Source organism: Nannizzia gypsea, genomic scaffold (assembly GCF_000150975.2).
Source record: "Nannizzia gypsea CBS 118893 supercont1.4 genomic scaffold, whole genome shotgun sequence".
In the NCBI taxonomy this organism is placed as follows: Eukaryota; Fungi; Ascomycota; class Eurotiomycetes; order Onygenales; family Arthrodermataceae; genus Nannizzia; species Nannizzia gypsea.
Window position 1 is genome coordinate 406,625 of NW_003345198.1, and position 17,949 is coordinate 424,573.

General features: G+C 45.5%; 8 protein-coding genes across 8 annotated transcripts; 3 read left to right on the forward strand and 5 right to left on the reverse strand.

Annotated features, from left to right (window-relative positions):
- Window positions 1–321: 321 nt before the first annotated feature.
- Window positions 322–1,355, reverse strand: MGYG_04797 (hypothetical protein; the record flags this gene model as incomplete). The annotated part of the gene is made up of 2 exons (XM_003172159.1): window positions 322–1,059; window positions 1,146–1,355. The coding sequence occupies 2 exons, from the start codon at window positions 1,353–1,355 to the stop codon at window positions 322–324; spliced, it is 948 nt and encodes a 315-aa protein (XP_003172207.1).
- Window positions 1,356–1,886: 531 nt separating this feature from the next.
- Window positions 1,887–3,003, reverse strand: MGYG_04798 (G-patch domain-containing protein; the record flags this gene model as incomplete). The annotated part of the gene is made up of 3 exons (XM_003172160.1): window positions 1,887–1,907; window positions 1,960–2,920; window positions 2,981–3,003. 3 exons carry the CDS (start codon window positions 3,001–3,003, stop codon window positions 1,887–1,889), a joined length of 1,005 nt encoding a protein of 334 aa, XP_003172208.1.
- A 507-nt stretch (window positions 3,004–3,510) lies between these two features.
- On the forward strand, window positions 3,511–4,169 carry MGYG_04799 (hypothetical protein; the record flags this gene model as incomplete). Its single annotated transcript, XM_003172161.1, has 3 exons — window positions 3,511–3,657; window positions 3,761–3,879; window positions 3,998–4,169. 3 exons carry the CDS (start codon window positions 3,511–3,513, stop codon window positions 4,167–4,169), a joined length of 438 nt encoding a protein of 145 aa, XP_003172209.1.
- A 747-nt stretch (window positions 4,170–4,916) lies between these two features.
- Window positions 4,917–8,810, forward strand: MGYG_04800 (synaptojanin-2; the record flags this gene model as incomplete). The annotated part of the gene is made up of 7 exons (XM_003172162.1): window positions 4,917–5,247; window positions 5,340–5,532; window positions 5,599–7,246; window positions 7,314–7,613; window positions 7,665–7,774; window positions 7,831–8,156; window positions 8,215–8,810. 7 exons carry the CDS (start codon window positions 4,917–4,919, stop codon window positions 8,808–8,810), a joined length of 3,504 nt encoding a protein of 1,167 aa, XP_003172210.1.
- A 655-nt stretch (window positions 8,811–9,465) lies between these two features.
- Window positions 9,466–10,751, reverse strand: MGYG_04801 (CMGC/CDK/CDK7 protein kinase; the record flags this gene model as incomplete). The annotated part of the gene is made up of 2 exons (XM_003172163.1): window positions 9,466–10,487; window positions 10,553–10,751. The coding sequence occupies 2 exons, from the start codon at window positions 10,749–10,751 to the stop codon at window positions 9,466–9,468; spliced, it is 1,221 nt and encodes a 406-aa protein (XP_003172211.1).
- A 479-nt stretch (window positions 10,752–11,230) lies between these two features.
- Window positions 11,231–12,010, forward strand: MGYG_04802 (hypothetical protein; the record flags this gene model as incomplete). The annotated part of the gene is made up of 1 exon (XM_003172164.1): window positions 11,231–12,010. The coding sequence occupies one exon, from the start codon at window positions 11,231–11,233 to the stop codon at window positions 12,008–12,010; it is 780 nt and encodes a 259-aa protein (XP_003172212.1).
- A 417-nt stretch (window positions 12,011–12,427) lies between these two features.
- Window positions 12,428–14,212, reverse strand: MGYG_04803 (YjeF; the record flags this gene model as incomplete). The annotated part of the gene is made up of 4 exons (XM_003172165.1): window positions 12,428–12,499; window positions 12,558–13,625; window positions 13,693–13,890; window positions 13,967–14,212. 4 exons carry the CDS (start codon window positions 14,210–14,212, stop codon window positions 12,428–12,430), a joined length of 1,584 nt encoding a protein of 527 aa, XP_003172213.1.
- A 792-nt stretch (window positions 14,213–15,004) lies between these two features.
- Window positions 15,005–17,322, reverse strand: MGYG_04804 (CAMK/RAD53 protein kinase; the record flags this gene model as incomplete). Its single annotated transcript, XM_003172166.1, has 6 exons — window positions 15,005–15,717; window positions 15,778–15,806; window positions 15,873–16,003; window positions 16,067–16,659; window positions 16,725–17,196; window positions 17,281–17,322. The coding sequence occupies 6 exons, from the start codon at window positions 17,320–17,322 to the stop codon at window positions 15,005–15,007; spliced, it is 1,980 nt and encodes a 659-aa protein (XP_003172214.1).
- Window positions 17,323–17,949: the final 627 nt, after the last annotated feature.

The window sequence follows — 17,949 nt, forward strand, 5'->3', positions numbered from 1 at the left end:
CCAAATGTGACTCTTGAACAAAGAATAAACCGCCGTCTAGCTGCTGCTAAGTGAATGAGGGTGGAAGGGATAAAGTTAGTGAAGGTGAAGCAGCGTCTGTTTCTAACTACGAGGTTGGGCTTTGCTCTATTGGTGACGTAATAGCTCGGCTTCATAGTTATCGCGGCTATCGAACTTAATTACTCGCGTCTATTTATTCACATGCATGAGCCTCCCCCTTTTCCTTTCCTTATTTTTCCATTTCCATTTCATTTGTTTTGTTTTGTTTTTGGGCTCGTCTAGGAGGAAATAAAGTAGATAAAGAAAAGACAGACCCTTCCTTTACTCCAGCCCGTGGTTCGTGATCCAGATGCGGCGGTACTCCTGGATAACCAGCTCGATAAATCGGCAAGTAGACTCGTGGACATCAATCGGTTCATCGATCAAAAGAATGTCGTAGTTGCTTAGTATATTGCGTAAATGGATACGGAATCTAGCGAGCATAATGACGTAGTAAGTGTGTAGGGGATCGTTGATCTTCCAGTTAGCCGGCGGAGGCGAGGTCGGCTTTCTGACAGTGTGCTTCAGTGCCTGGGCAGCAATTGCACAGTTAGGAGTATTGATAGTGGTTCTGAACCCATCAATCGAGCCAAAGGGAGCATAATGCCATCTAGAGCGGATATTGTTGAAAATGCTGACGTAGTGATGCTGGCATTCTTCAATGAAAGTATCCTGTTGGTAGCGACCCAGGCTTTGAAGCCGTTCGCGGAATATGACAGTGAATTGGTCAAGGATCGAAGAATAGAATATGGGACACTTTTGGCTAGGAAGCCATCCGTTTGGTGGCGGTTGTTCGGGGAGCTTTGCTGCCTCCTGGAGCGCGCGTGCAGCAATGGCAAAGAAGTACCGTTCGGTATGGTTTTTGAACTCGAAACCTGCCGGCATAGGAGGCGGAGGAGGACAAGACGGCGGTAAAGAGGACATTGCTAGAGGTTTCGGCGGTGTTGACAACGCTGATACCGTACCGGGAGTGATAGGTTCAGAGGGAGTGGTTGGAGTAAGGGTGATCCCTGGGAGTCCCTATTACTCTATGTAAGTAAAATAAGGCCTGACACGTTTATATGGCTCGACACCGGAGGAAAATAAACAGATAGCAGAATACACACCTTGTTTGCATCGCCAGCGAAGAGAACGGCTGGAATGCGGATCATACCATCACTGTCAACAACGTGAGAGCCAAAGCTGGTATTTTGGAATTTTTCGGCCAAGGCACCTTCAAACTCGAAGACAGAAGCTAAGCGAGCAGTCTCCTCTACAGTCATCTTAGACAAAGCTGCCTCAATCTGGCTTAAGCTAGCATGCTTGTGGTCAATCATTGTCAAAGGCCTGGCCTGTGAGGCTGATCGCCTGCACAAAGAGCCTATAGGCTGAGCAGAAACGAATGTCACTATCAATTATCAGCTGCTCAGAGTGATATAGTGGTCTCAAAGCAGGTTTCTTTAAAGGCCCCTCGATCAAAAACAATATATGGCCTGACTTTGTGAATTTGGTAGATAGCAAAGAGAGGATATCTGAAGTCCATATTGTTTTAAAAAGTAAACTAAACCAGGACGTCATGGCAACCAGCAAAGTAAGCTATGAGGGAGCTTCCTAGCCGCTTTTCCTAAGGCCCAGATAAACACCTGTAAGGATTCTTCTGGGATTTTAGGGCACTTTTGAACAAAGGTATAGGTAAATAAAAAGTGAAATACCGAGAGGCAAGTTTTCAAAAATAGTATTATAGAATTATAACGCTTCATGGGTATATAAGATCATCTAACCATCTTTCAGTTGGATCTATAACAAATCATATTTTTCAAAATGGAGCCTGCCCATGCAGGAGGAAGTTAAAAACAAGGTAGATGGTATCAACTTGTGGTCATAAATATCTATCCTCTTGTTAGCTTCTAGGTGTCTCATAACGGATGGCAAAAGTAGTACCTCATTCAATGACTTAGTGTCCATAACTGCCCGTCTCTTTTGCTGAATATATCTTCCTCGTAGAAGCTGTCGAGAAATAGGGATAACCCTTTCCTTAACAGCAACAGGTACTGCTGGTACTGAACTAGCGGCCTCGGCCGCCTCAGTGTCTTTTTTTGCTGCTTCGTTGGGTACAGGTAAAGGTTCGGCCTTATCAGCCTGGGCGTCTTCCTTTCGTTTCCGCTTTTTTGATTTCTTCTTATCCTTCGAATTTCGTTTCTCGTCTTTTGAATCAGCAGAGTCGGCTTCATCAGAAGTTTCCGCTCTTGAAGCAGGGGTAGATATCTCCGTTGCAAACCCGCTGTCTGCAATATCCTCAGACACTTCCGCGTCCTTCTTCCGCTTCTTTTTCTCCTTGGATTTCTCTTTCTTTTCTTTTCGTTCCTTTTTCTCCTTCTTTTCCCGTTTCCTCTTCTCTTTCTTATCTGTATCTTCACTTACTGATTCCTCGGTAGGCTTGATATTCTCTGTACTCTCCACGGCCTTGTTTTCTTCGTCATTTGGTATTTTGTTGACCTTATCCGGTACCAGAAGTCCGCCACGGATAAAGTTCATGCAGCCCCATCTCCGCTCAATATAAGTCATGGCCTTGATATCCCGTTTGACATTCATTTCCTTTTCTATTTCAATTTCACTCTTTCCATTGAGTCGTCCTAATAGTCCTTGGAATGCGTCGAGTCCGGTGGGCTCATCGTCTACCAGTGGCCGGCGGGGTTTCGCACCCAGCCCTAGGTTATCGTCTTTGAGAGATACCCGGATGTGACCGAAACTGGCGGCGGTATATGTATCGGTCCGGTTACTGTTTGCTGCACCCAAATAATCACCAGGCGCCCAGCCCTGGGATGTCATGATTTTGTGTCCATAGTTGGACGTTGATCGAGTCCACGTTGTGTTATTCGGGTCGCTTGAAATTTTGGTCCTCCTGGTGAATGGTTAAACAGGCCCTATGGCATTAATTGACAGTTACAGAGTGCAGACTCACTTCTTAGGACCGGCTAAACCCATCGTGACTGCTTGAGAATAGTGACTGCTGGGAAAGTTGGAGGACGAAATTTATTTTATTTTTTATTTTTCAAAAAGTGTTGGAGTTTGATAAGATATTCTCATGTCGCTGCTTTAAGCACCCATAGCCACCAAGGGATTAGAGACTCCCCAATGCACCAGCCAATGGTAACTTCTCTCCAGAAATACTACACAGTCAAGTACAACCGTCCGATATCAATACACCAATTCCACATCTTTCTAAATAAAAATCTCCAAAGGATCTCAACATCGCTGTTTGGTGCAAGCAACAAAGCGACGCCGCAATAATCAGCTTACACAATCCAATATTACGGAATAATGTAAATCCGGATTCTCCCTGCGTCCGTTTTGGGTAATTTCAGACTTTCAACTTCATCAACTTCGTCAACTTCCAGCAGATTTGACAGATGCAAAACCATTCAAGGCAGCTCAAAGCAGGTCGCATATCCCTTTGAATCATTGAAACTAATATCAAAAGGGGGGCAAACCATGGCTCCGAAACGTGCATCACAAAGGGGACAACCAAAGTCGCGCGCAAGAAACCAGCGGAGAGCGGATACGGTGGAGAGCGAGAGCGAGCTCTCTGCAGATTCAGGCGCAGAAATAACCAATTTACTCAAGAAACTAAACAATACTGTGAGCAGCGAATGCTATTGTTAGCGCTGCTTCATTTTGCTGATGCCTGCGAATACCAATAATGGCTTCCGGAGTATTAACCGATATCTCTTTCCCTCCCTAGGTAGCGGGAAGGAAGTTAGCTACTGACGGGCGCCAAAAGATTCAAGCTCACCACAAAGCGAATGTCAAGAAGATAGAAGACAGGCTGAAAGAGGTCTCGAGTTCGAACAAGAAAGCCATGTATGTGCTGTACTTGAATTTAGATTGCTAACTCTAGTCCTCTGCCCGGTTTTGGTACCCGCCCAGGAACTCCCACTCAAGACTTTGCTCTCTACTGGCTTATTAACGTATCAAATAGCCTGGAATACCGCAAGACACAGCTGGAACGGCTTTCAGAACTGGCAAATAAAAAGCTAGAGATTGAAGATGAGATAGCAAAGCATGTCCTAGTGCTGGAAAAAGTGTACACGGAAGCAAACCAAACTATAAAGGCTGTGGTTGAAGAAAAAATTGAAATTCTCCGGGAGTAAGAGGAGGGGGATGAATGGGGCGTCTTCCTTCATTGTTGCACTGTTGAACCAGATGACAAAGTAAGAGGACATGAAGGAACAAAGATGAGGCAGTACAGTGTTTATTTCTACAATGACAGATTGTTTTCTATGCTTTAAATTCTTCAAACAGCTGTATGGAGGGTCCTAACTAGTTTCTTAGTTGTCGATTAACTACAACATTTCTCAAAACAAATGAATGTATCCATTATCGCTATTGTCAATCACACACAAAGATGTGAGCCGGAATTCTCTATCTTTTTCTATTTGAATACTCACTTTTAAGACTTAATAAAGCGAAGTGGCTGGCTTTTATCTATCTACTTTATATTGACTTCTTCCTTCAAGCTTTCTTTTCTTTTCACTTTTTCTCAGCATAACAAACCTAACAGATTTTTATATCAAGACCGGCTGGGCCCAAGAAAAAGCAGCATTCTAGTTACTTCAACCCAAGATATATAACTTATAGCTGTCACACACGCGCCTTCCTGTGTGATATTCATTATATTTAAAAAGAAAAGCAAGCTGGCAAGGAAGGGGGGAAATTCACTTGCGACCGACACTGACGTTTCCGTTGCTGCGGATGGGTGAAAGAAAAATATGCGACCATCGAGTATAGCCATCTGCGCAACAGGCTATGCGACTACTATACCTCTGCTGAACAGATAACACATGCGCTCGAAATAATTGATATAACCGCTCTACTCTGGTGCATAAATACCTGGGGCGATGGCTGTACGAGTCCTCTGCAAGGATGCGCCGGAGCGCACAATTGTCCTCGTGGCAAATGGCTACGCCCTCACCATGCGCCATCACCAATCAACTGAAGAATCGGCCGGGAATATAGAGATCTTGAGCTATCCAAAATGTATTGTCGAGTTTACTACTGCCGATTCAATACCTCTGGCCGAGTACCGCACCCTGGGAACCGGGCTTGGAACACTCGGCCTTATCGCGCTGGCCGCTGGGGAGGTTTTTATATGCATCGTCACTCAAGCAACCAATGTCGCTAACGTGAGACCCGGAGAAACAGTGCAAAGAATAGACAGCGTTGACTTCTGTACGAAGTACCCAGTTCAGATTCTTCTTCTTTCCCGCTTCTCTCTTGTTATATCTGATTGAATGGACGAGGCTGACAGGTATATACTATAGATTGCTTAAATCGATCCGACTATGACCTGGTCCAGGATTATGATTTTGATTCTTATAATAGCCATACGGGGAGGCCTTACCAAGAATATGAATCTTCAGTCGAGAATCCATCTTTAACACTAAAAAAGCTGCTTGGTGATGGAAGCTTTTATTACAGTTCTGACTTCAACTTGACTGAACGCATCCAGGACAGGTAAGAAACAACAATGAAATATTCATATAGAGTGGACTAAACATTAGCTAATTTCATACTCGAAAGAATTGATGACCCGGTTGCCTATGATGTTGAGAGCCTGGATGAGGATTTTCTGTGGAATTCATTCATGATCAAGCCTCTACTACAGCTCAGAAGCGGGTTAAGTCTGAATGACAGGCAGAATCTAGACTCATCTCGTCTTCTTATATCTGTTATTAGGGGGTTTGCTCTGTCCTTAGCTATCCCTGCTTCATCGCCTCTATTCCCAGACATTGAATCCAATATGCCCTCAAGCTTAACAGTGATATCGCGCCTTTCCTCTCGCCGTGCGGGAACCAGATTCAACGCAAGAGGCATTAATGATGATGGAAATGTTGCCAACTTTGTTGAAACTGAAACTATCCTATGGATACCTCCTGCCCTATGCTTTTCTTATACCCAGATTCGAGGCTCTGTACCTATATTTTGGGAACAGGAACCTGGTTATATCCCTGGACAACAGAAAATCAGCATCAGCCGCTCTGCAGGTGCCACACAACTTGCATTTGATAAACATTTCGCGGCTCTAGCGGAGAAATATGGAGCCGTTCATGCAGTTAACTTGCTCGCCAAAGCAAAGACTGGAGAAGCGGAACTGTCACAGAGATATATGTACCATGTTCGAGGAAGTCCTTTGCGCCAGAATCGTGATATAAAGTCGGACTCAGACCATGATCTTTTGAAGTTAACAGAGTATGATTTCCATGCTGAAACGAAAACAACGGGATATGAAGCTGCTCGTTTTATACAGAACGTGATAGCGGATTCTGTCGAAGGATTCGCCTATTTCCTTTCCGAGGGTCCTCAGGGTAACGATAACAATATATCAGCATCAGAACTCAGACTTCTCAGGCAAAGAAACGTTGTGCTACAACAGGAGGGTGTTTTTCGAACCAACTGTCTGGATTGTTTGGACAGGACTAATCTAGTTCAAACCATGATTAGCCGTATGGCAATTGAAATGTTTCTTGAACAGCGGCATGGTCGTGCGTCACCGGAATTCTGGATGAAGCACTCAACTCTATGGGCTGATAGCGGAGATATCTTGTCGAGAATATATGCCGGAACCGGGGCCTTGAAGTCATCTTTTACCAGACACGGGACAATGTCAGTTGCTGGTTCCTTTGCGGATATGCGGAAGAGTGCAGCCCGTCTATTTGTGAACAACTTTACCGACCCGGGAAAACAACTTACTATAGATACCCTACTGGGGCTTTTGCCTAACCAGGAGCTAGTGTATCTGTTTGACCCAGTGAAAGATGCAGTGAACGCTGAGCTTACCCGGAGACTGAAGGAGTTTACCTCGTCCGAGAAAATCAATATATGGGTTGGAACATTTAACATCAACGGTCGCCGTGAAGGAGCTACGGAAGATTTGGGCCCATGGCTGCATGGCTCTCTGAAAAAGCTTCCCGAGGAACCTACCATAGTTGCTGTTGGATTCCAAGAGATTGTTGAGCTTAGCCCCCAGCAGATTATGTCTACTGATCCAAGCACACGCAAAATATGGGAGCACGCAGTTATATCATCACTCAATGCTAGGGCTGCGAAGAGAAGAACAACCGAATACGTTTTGCTAAGAAGTGGTCAGCTAGTGGGCGCTGCACTCCTGTTGTTTGTAAAGAAGGATGTTATCAAAAAGATAAAGAATGTGGAGGGTAGCTTGAAAAAGGTATTTGCTAATATATCCTGTGCATTTTTCTTTTGAGGAAAAGGAGCTAATGATGATTGAACAACAGACTGGCTTATCTGGTATGGGAGGAAACAAGGGTGCTGTTGCTATCCGCCTGGATTATAACAACACGTCGATATGCTTTGTCACTGCCCATTTAGCTGCTGGTTTCTCAAACTACGAAGAAAGAAACCGAGATTACCATACCATAGCCCAGGGCCTTAGGTTTCAACGGAACAGACCTATTGCCGGGCATGATGCAACCATCTGGTTTGGTGATTTTAACTATAGGATTGGCATGAGCAACGAGCGTGTGAGACCTTTGATTGAAAAGGGAGATATAGATACACTATATCAGAATGACCAGGTATTTCTTAACGTGCTAATAGATATCTTGATAACTACTAACTGCCAATAGCTCAACCTCCAAATGGTCGCTGGCCTTGCATTCCAGTATTATATGGAAGGGCCTGTCACATTCCCTCCGACATATAGATACGACAATGGCACAGATGAATACGACACCTCGTAAGTTTTAAGAATACTATGTCCATTTGGATTTATATGTACTAATACTTTTGCAGAGAAAAGCAAAGGATTCCCGCCTGGTGCGACAGGATCCTTTGGAGAGGGAGAATTCTACGTCAGCTAGCCTATAAAACTGCGCCCCTGAAGTTTTCGGACCATCGACCTGTTTATGGAGTATTTGAGTGTGACATATCGATAGTAGACGAGAAGCGAAAGGAGGAAATAAGCCGTAAGCTTTACGAAGAACTAAAACAAAATCCTGGAGCCACTATCACAAACCTGCTATCTGATAATGAAGGAGATGAGAATGAGCCTATGCACTCAATCTCTCCTGGCCTTCCTCCTCCTAGCTCCGAGAAGCACAAATGGTGGCTCGACTATGGTGAGTATTGATTTAACCCCCCTTTGGCGAGGATATGCTCATATTAACCTTGGTATAGGCCTTCCTGCTCGATCTACCATTTCTCCGCCGCTTGGTGCTATGATCAACGTACAGCGTAGTGCAAACCCCTTTTCAGTCTCTCAAGGGTCTGATTGGTTTCACGTCGGAAGAGATGATGCTTTAAGCGAAATAAGCGACCAGGACCCACGTCTTCGGGAGTCAAAGAGTTCAATATCCTCTAACCCTACAGTACCACTTAGGTCAATTACAGAAACTATAAGTGGTCCTGGGTCACTTGACAAAAACACATCTCAACAGTCCAAAGTCATCGTGAGCAGCCAACCCGTGAAAACAGTGAAGATACCACCTCCAATACCCAGGAAACCAGCAAAATTGAGCAAGCCTGCATCAGGTGAATCCATTCAGAAGACAGCTTCTAAACCCAATAGCTCCAATGGATACGAAATGGATGAAATGCCTCCTACACAACAGATCAAAAACAGCCAAGGGGAATCATATTCGAACAACACTGCTGGAGTCACTGCCTCGTCGGTACTAAATGCTACCAAACAGCCACAATCAACAAACGAGCTTATGGATTCGGATACTGGAACAAGAGTACCGTCGTGGGAGCCACTTCAACCGAAAAAGTGACTGAATAGTTATGTGGATTATTGCTAGCCATAAGTGTTGGAATGCCGTATCTCCCATAGAATTAATCATCAATCATACATCATCAATGTCTCCATGCGTAACATGCTCAAGACCTGTTTATTCTACTAGATCATAATTGATATTAAATTATCAAATCCACAATGCATAGCCTACAACATAAATGAAAGTTGGGCGTTACCCAGCGGTATGTTGTTTATCAACTTTAACCCCTTGATTAAAGGTAAGTGTTAGGCTACGCTGTAATTACCGCCATGAAGAAATATTATAGTTGTAAGATCATCCAAGATCAAGCAACTCCGCCTATTCCTTAGTCACCAGGAAGAATTTGGCCTTTGGGAGCATAGTGAGACCTGTATCTATCTCCTGTTGAGTCTTGTACTTGAATCTCCTAGCTCCTCCTCTTCTGCAAGATTGCAACTGGCTAACGTATTTGTTCTGAAGGCCTCATCAAAATTGTCGTTGACATGAAGCTTCCCCTCATGAGGGTAGAGTATCAGCTCCGTATTTTTGTAGTATAACTGCTTTCTGTGGCACATCTTGTCGCCTAGTCGCAAGGAATACCAGTATCTGCCCATTTACTGTCAATTGGGGCGTTTTTGTGTTATATCGAGGGCCAATGCATTTTTATTTCCGCTCATTTCTTCATAGCTCCAAAATCAAGTTGACGAGACACTCCCTTGAATCTCGCGTCATCAATCTCACCAACTCGCCTGCCCATATCGTTCCCCATTTTCTTTTCTCCACCTGCTTTCCTGGGCAAGTCTTCATTTTTGGTTGGTTTAGGCTCAGCAAACCACCACTGATGCTGCAAAATCTGAGTAGCTGTGATTCGTTTTCTTGGGTCAAGTTTTAACATAGAGGCAAGCAAATCAGCACCTAAAGGCCCTGCTGTTGGAAATTGGCGGAGGAAAAATTCTCGCCCTTGTAGGGGTATGATATGGCTCTCTTCAAGGGGGACATAGTTGGGTAGCTTCGTCACTCCAGGCCAGTTTTCTTCCGTGGGGGCCCCAAATGCAGCGCAGATTTTAGATATTTGATCCATGTCTGTGTTTCCAGCGGCGAAAGGCACACGGAGAATCAACTCCGCGAACACCATTCCCATGGACCATATGTCAACGGCACCAGAATATTGCCTAGCACCAAATAGTAGTTCCAACGGCCTGTACCATCGCGTGATGACTTGATGCGTCATGTTTAGATATGGATCAGCAAAGGATCTAGCAAGACCAAAATCCGCTAGTTTAACCTCTCCATTGGACGCAATTAGCAAGTTGTTAGGCTTGATATCACGATGTAAAATAAAATTCTTATGGCAGAACCAGACTCCGCGTGCAAGCATGCTTATCCATGCTTTTATATCGGCCACACCGTACTGGATAGAGTTATCTTTAATCAACATTTCGAGGTCTCCAAGGGGTAAGAATTCAAGAACGAGGTTTAGATTTTGATCCTTTGAGGAGAAAACATCATGCAGAGCAATGACATTCGGATGAGACAGCTCCTGGAGGTATTTTACTTCACGGATGGCATCCATAGATAGTCCATCCTTGTACTCGGCATTTAGTTTTATTTTCTTAATTGCAACGAGAGATGTAGGATCGTCTCGTAGATGGCCCAGGTAGACAACTGCATATGTACCTTCACCGAGCTTTTTGTCTTTCAAAAGGATTAAAGGTTAGCATTACGAGATGTCAACTGCAGAAGAGCATTTGCCCGCCCACCTTTGACATATTTCCGCCGTACATCGGCATTTAACTGCTCTGCCAGTTCTGGTTCAGGCATAGAGAGTTTCGGAGCTGCAGAATCACTACCAGGCGCAAGCTGATTTTCTTGAGATGTAATGTTTCTCATTGCCAGGGATTTTGGAGCACCAGTAGTGGTGATAGGAGGGATTTGAGAGGGAAGAGGCGATACCGCCATAATGTTAAGTGAAATTGGATGTCTACCAATTTCGCGGGACAAAGAAGAAGTAGTACAGAAAATGAAACAATGACCCAAAAACTCTTCCAACCCCTTGATCGACACGAATTTTTTTGCTGTCTTGATATTCAAAATGTTCTTGTTGTCTTTCATCTTTCATGCTACGATGGAAGCTTCTGCTGGCCCGAGCTCAATCGGAGTCGGCATTTTATTGATCCGAGGCAAATGCCAATTCAAAATTTTGGTGCAAAAACTTGAACGAAGACGAAGGGACAAGTTGAGCGTCTTCTATATCGCACCATTGAGCATTGGATCGATACGCCTTGGGGCTTCTACTGGTTGAATTAGGCCCTTGGTGCTGTAGCAGATTTGCTCTCGTCACATCCGCTGATGGTGTTCTTACACCGCGAGCTACATTAAAATCCTTATCCCCCAGACCTCGACTTTTGAACGGCTTGATATACAGCGATATAACCACCATGGCCGCGGCGCGTATACCGGGCTTTAATGCCAGAACATCCCTTCCACTACGAATCTTCACTTCTGTCACAAACCCTCAGTACCAACCATGCGTACGGTACCTTCACCAATCTCGGAAACCCACGACAGTTCCATCGCCTACCCCATTCGTGCCCGATGTGGAAACATTCCTACGCCTAATTGGACGGAATATGTCTAGATACTCCAGCAAATTCACCGAATGGAAGCAATTGTTTACGGCGGACTCGGCCCAGCTTCGCGAGTTGGGCATAGAAATGACAAGGGACAGACGATACATAATGCGGTGGAGAGAAAAATTTAGACAGCAGGACTATGGCCCTGGTGGTGATTTCGAGAACGTTGTTGATGGTGTTGCTGAGTTGAGAGCCGTCGAAGTTCCCATTGAAAAGTCAAAGAGTGCGAACACTGTCAACGCCAATGGAGAGCCCCTGGATGTTGGCTCAATGGGTACTGCTACCTTGTCACCCGGAATGCGTTATGCGATTGTCAACCTACCACCAGGAGAAACGGAACTCAAGGATAATGCTAAGTCGCTCAAGAGTTTTGCCCATTATAAATTGCATCATGGAAACATGATCAAGGGACCATATGCTCAGATTATTCCAAACACATGGAGTACTGCGGTCAAGGTCCAGGTTACGGATGGTATGTGGGAACATAAGCGTGGTAGGAAGATTGACGGTGGTCAGCGAAGACAGAAGGAGATCAGGGCGAAGAGGGCGCTGGCGGAAAGACGGAATGCTCAAGCAGCTGCTTAGCCGTTTAATATAGTGCTGGAGTTGAAAGGGGAGCATGGAATTAACGATGTTGCCGGCCAGTTACTTCCGGACGTTACCGGCTTGGATATTGCTGTTTAGATGCTAGATTATCCCAGCTGCGGGAAGATGTACTATTTCCAATGTATATTACCTTTTTTTTGTACCAAAGTTAACGGAGTAAGTGCAAATTTCCTGTTCATCTAGATTATTATGATAAACGGCTCTAATAATGCTATTATCTATACCCCATCTCCGAAGTGTGGTCAAAGAAAAGGTTTTATTACATATGCTCTATTCCGAAGCCCTATTTGCAAAATCATAAAGTGCAAATATGGCTCGGTGTATAAATGTAAAGAAAGAAGAAATAAATGAGTAAAAAGCAAGAAATAAACATGATTCAATCCGCAATCGTGATTATCATTTCTGAGATGGCTGCTTTCGTTTCTCCCACGAGACCATTGGGTTGCCAAGGGGTTTCGAGAAGAGGGACTATTCATGACAAGTTAGTTAAATCGGATGAAACGAGGATAATGAGATATAACCTTACCGAATAGTCAGTTAGAGGCACAACATCCTTGGTGCCTTCAGTCTGCTTCCACTTCATAAGTCTGACTAACGTAGCTGTTACGGTTCCAAGCTGAACATATGCGAATTGTTCACCAATACATCTGTGTCTGCCAGAGCCGAATGGAAGGTAAGGGCTGTTGGCACCCTTGCTAACCAAACCGTATCCATAATCCGTCTTTTCTTCACTGCTCTCCACTATGGTGACGCCAGCGTTGTTCTCCCATCGGTGAGGGTTCCAGAGCATGGGGTCAGGGAAATACTGAGGGTCGCGTGATGGAACACCAGGAGCGGCGAGGAGGTTGTGAGAGGTTGGGACGACGTAGTTGGTTCCTTCCACCGGCATAGGGGATTTTACGGCACGGAGGATGGAGTGAATTGGAGCATGAAGGCGGAGAGTCTCCTTAATAACATTGTTGTGAAGGTCGAGTTTTTGAAGGGTTTCGTAGGTGAGCGGTGGAAGATCATCGCCTAGAACACGTTTCTGTTCCTGGTAGAGTTCCTCGAGAATATCTGGGCGACTGGCAAGACGGAGAACGATCCAGGAGCCGGTAGAGGATGAAGAGTGCTGGCCAGCCATGAGCAAGGCAATCATCATGTGGGCAACCTCGATATCTGGAATTGGGGTTCCATTCTTGTACACAGACGACATCAAGTTCCACACCATATCCTCGGAGTCCTTCTCTCCACCAGCCTCACGTCGCTGACGGATGATATCGGTGTAAACCTGTGCCATCTTTCTTTGAGCGTGATCACGCTTGCGGTTGTGTGGGAAAGGGAACCATGGGAACATGAAGTTGATGGCAGCGAAGCCCATGTCAAGATCGCAGTAGAGTTCCGCAAAGCTGGAATCGAACTTTCCGCGTACCTCCTTGCCCTGTAGAGATCGAGAGGCGGTGTAGATGGTGATTTCGGCCATGACCTTGCTGACATTGAAAGCTCCAGAGTCTCCCTTGAAGACGGCAGAGGTCTCGAAGAACTGTTCAACTTCTTTGGTGATCAGGGTAACATATGATCGGAGAGCTTCAGAGGTGAGGCCGAATTTGACGAACTGGTAGAGAACCTAATCAGCAAGGATCACTTGGAATCTAGAAGGGGAAGTAAATAGCTGTACACACCTTCTTCTGCTCCATAAGCTTGGAGTTCGGGCAGTCATACACGACATGGCGCCCGAACACCGGTGTGGTGAGAGGGGAGTAGACATCCTCTGCGCAAACATCTTTGAGCTTGCCGTTCAATATGAAATCATTGCCCTTTGTACCAAGGAAGACAGTCGTCTTCTTTCCTAGTAGTATGAATGTGAAGATGTCTCCATACTATAATACCAAACCAGGGCCACGTTAGCTATGCGCATTCTCCTGGCAGCAACAGGTACAAAGAAAAACAACTGACCTTCTCCTTGCAGTCGTCAAAGAACTTATATGGATCAATTCCGTAAGAGATCGTGCTTCCAATGATGGGAACCAAGTGGAAGACTACCGGAGGCTTCGTAGGGTCCTTGAACAGGAGCTGCTGTAGGACGTTGATAACGATGGAGAGGACGATAAAAGCCGATATGGCACTTGCGACGAGCGCCGTCGTCGACAGGGTTGAGCAGTTCTCGCAGAAACGAGAGATGATATCGGCTAAGAAGCCCATAGTGACTATTCTTGATCTTATCCTCCTGCTTCTGCCTCTCGAGTCTCTGGTTTGTTGGTTTGCCTGAAGCTGCTACGAAGCAAGAAAAAAGTTGAAGATGAGATCGAATTCGCATTTTATGCAAGGGGCGTATGGTATTGTAAGATAATGCATTGTTCCTGGTATTTACTTCGCTTCAATTGGTCAACAGCTGTATCTCTGATACGAAAATTACCATAACTCCTCCCCCTTTTCTCCCTTATATCATGAACAGCCAACAGCTGTCAAGATGATTACATTTTGAACGCCCGAGAGCGACAAGGCGTTCATGCAAGCATCTTCCGCATGTATTCTCTGCTGCCTTGGAGCAACCCGACAGTGGGCGCATCAGGCCATCACGGCTTAGAGGAGGCCGGCTTAGTCATGCATGGTATTGAGCAATCGATGGGTGGCTGTGCAGTATCAAGATCGTCGTCCGAATGGAAGAGAAGAGAAAGTAATTACATTGCTGGGGACGAGATCGTACCTATATATCACACAAAATAAACATCCTAAACACGAGGATCCCCATCATCTCCAAAAACACCTTCCTGTCAAGTCAGTTTTCTGCTGCTTTTCGGTTAACTGGTCCCCCTTTTCAACTTGCTCTTAGGGGGTATATTTAAAGGAAAATAGAATAAAATAAAAATAGTTAGAGGAAAAATAAAAATGGACAAATGGAGAAAAAAAAAATAAAACAAGTTGTAAACACCAATATCCGGAATATGCCATGGTGTAGCCAGTGCGATCCTAAGATGAGTGGACTTTGCTTTGCTACCTCTTTCGCCCTCGTGGAGTCTCGTCTGCGTCTTCCTGGTGAATAACCGGCTTCCGTGTCTCCCCTTCAAGTTCCAACGAATCATTATCAGATGGGTCATCGAATAACACCTGGTCTCCACTTCCACCGAGTTCCATGAACTCCTTTGAGTTCCGGTTGGCAGCCGGCTTGGGTTCCTGGGCCCGGGCCACAGGATGATTCTGGTATATAGTTATTTTCTGGGAGGCAGGGTCGTCTTCCTTTGTCTTCACTACTTGTTTGACTGTAACTTCATGTATATCACTTAGTAGCCTGCGGACCATAGTTGCTCGACGCTCTTTTGAGACCTTGAGGCCACGGATAGCCCCAGCTAGGTCATCGGTGCTGTCCGCGATGCCGGGGTCTTCGGGGTCGATTCCAGTGATCCAGGGATGCTGAAGGCATTGATCAACAGTCAAGCGCTTGTTAACGTCGACTTTAAGCATATTGTCAATCAGGTCGACGGCATAATAGTCGACTGAGTCCCAATATGGGGAAGGAAAGTTAAAGTATCCGTGTTGGATCTGCATTTTCTGGTTGTATGGGAAGTGCCTTGGGTCGTATAGCTCGTCTGAGAATGGAGGAAATCCACAGAGGCAGATGTAAAGCACAACTCCAAGTGACCAGATGTCAACGGCTCGGGTGTACATCCTATCTTCAGCGTTTTCTGCTAATATTTCAGGGGCAACGTCTAATAATAATTGTTAGATGCAAGGTGATCCATTGATATACACAGAGTTTCCGAAGCAACAAGTGAACTTACAGCCAGGCGTTCCACATCTAGAGTCATGGGCTGTTAGTACTATTGACACTCTAATTTGACTCTAGAAGGCCAAGGGAACTTACAGAGTGGTGGTGAATGAGTGCTCGCCAACAATCTTTGCAAGGCCAAAGTCAGCCAGCTTTACGGTGAGATTTGTGTCGACTACCAGGATGTTCTCTGGCTTGATGTCACGATGGATGATGTTTCGTTCATGCTACAACGACGGTTAGCCATGCATGCTGTCACCACCCGATTAGACAAAGGGAAAAAGCCATACTAGGTATTTCAAACCCTCGAAGAGCTGAATGAACACTTTTCGTGTTTCCTCGTCGGTAAGCTTCTGATGTCTAATGATCCAGTTAAACAGTTCGCCTTCCGGTGCAAGTTCAAGAACTAGGTAAACTCCGTCATTCTCGTCAAAGGTATCCTTCAGACACAGCATATTCGGATGATTGACGCTCATCAGCATTGAAATCTCTTGCTGTAACGCCTCGCGATCCAGCCTCTGAACGGCGCCTGGGCGCTTCTCAAAATGTTTGACAGCAAATTTAACCCCGGTAGAGCGCTCAGCGCATAGATAGACTGAGGCAAAGTGACCCTTACCCAACATCTCGAAGAGTTTATACTGTTGGCGGAACTTACTTGTGTTCCGATTTCGCGGGTAGTTGAATATGAACCTAGATTCCTGCAAGATGGTAATTTCGTCGCCATTTTCGAGCTCTCGGCGCTTGTTCCTGCCGATGATTGCGTCGTTGATGAATGTGCCATTGATAGAGAGATCTTCTACAATTGCAACGAAGTCCCCTCCTCTGTTTTCGTGAAATATCAGACAGTGACGGTTGGATATCGTAGGGAGTTTGATCCTGAAATCTACAGCGCAAGATGATCAGCAATGGACAACTACATGAAGTAAGTATGCAACGGGTAAAACATACCGCATTCAGCGTGCCGGCCTATTAGATATCCAGCACGGCTTATCTCTCTGGTTCCACGTTTTGAGGTGGTGCTTTCTGGTGTTGATATGCCCGATGCCGCTCCAATTACCGGTGTAGTATTCGTGCTGTCTCTCTTCTTCAGAACCAATTGGCCTCCAAAATTGTTATCCAACGGAGTAAGATATCCCCATATGCCCTGGGCGGCCTCGTCTTCCACATCGTCAATGGATTGTATGGGAGGGTACTGAGAAAAACCCTGGGTGGGACATGAAGATTCGTCTGGTGATTGACCTCGAGGCGCCTGGTTTCGGCTCTCTTCTGGGGGAGAAACTGTAGCAACCTCACGTTTTTCTTCGGTGACTATTTCATTGGCTAGGGGAGAGGGTAGATATCCGACATCTTGCTGCAATTGGGATGAGATTCGAGGAGATCTCCGTGGTTTCTTTGATTCTTGGTCCGGAACTGCATTGCCCTACAGGTTTCGCAAAGAAGAAGTTAGTAACTTCAATACTTAATTTCTCAGGGATCAATAGCTATAACGTGTTCATATTCTCACCCTTTCTCTCTTCAGATGGCTTCTCTCCCTCTGTGGAGGCATTTTTAGGCTTGATGCGGTGAAGTGACCGGCAGTTACGAATACCCCGGACGAGCTGCCAATGGCTTCAACACTCCAAATCCAAGCCGATGACAGGCTAAATGAGGACCAAAGCCACTTCGCAATTGATATGTATTGCCGAATAATGGTGCCGTCGAACGTGGTAGAGGTAGTCGAGAAAAGATGCAGTGTACCTGATACCCCGTACTATAGCTCAACTATGAGACAGCCGCCGAGGTGTGCGGAGACGGAAACAAATATCTGTCGAACTCTTGAGTCCCAGGCCAGACAAGCCCAGGCCAAGCTGCAGCAAGCCCCCAAGCAGGAAAAAGACGGCGCTTCGAGTCAATGACAGGCCAGGCTGAGCGAACTTCTTACTTGACCATTTTTTCGAAGTTGCGAAAGTCGCTCTTTATATAAGGTTGGCCGCCGTTAGAGCCGCATCCCGCAGTTTTTATCCTTTTTTTCTTTGCCTTCTGTAACTACTTTGTACTGTCCAACTAGTTATCTTGTTATTATCCGTATTCGGGTGTAAATATGCCGTATCATATCAGACGAGCAAGTCGATCTCAAGGCTCTCCGGCGCTGGCTCCTTTTTTCAATGCGGAGCTTGCATGTAGTTTCACGCAC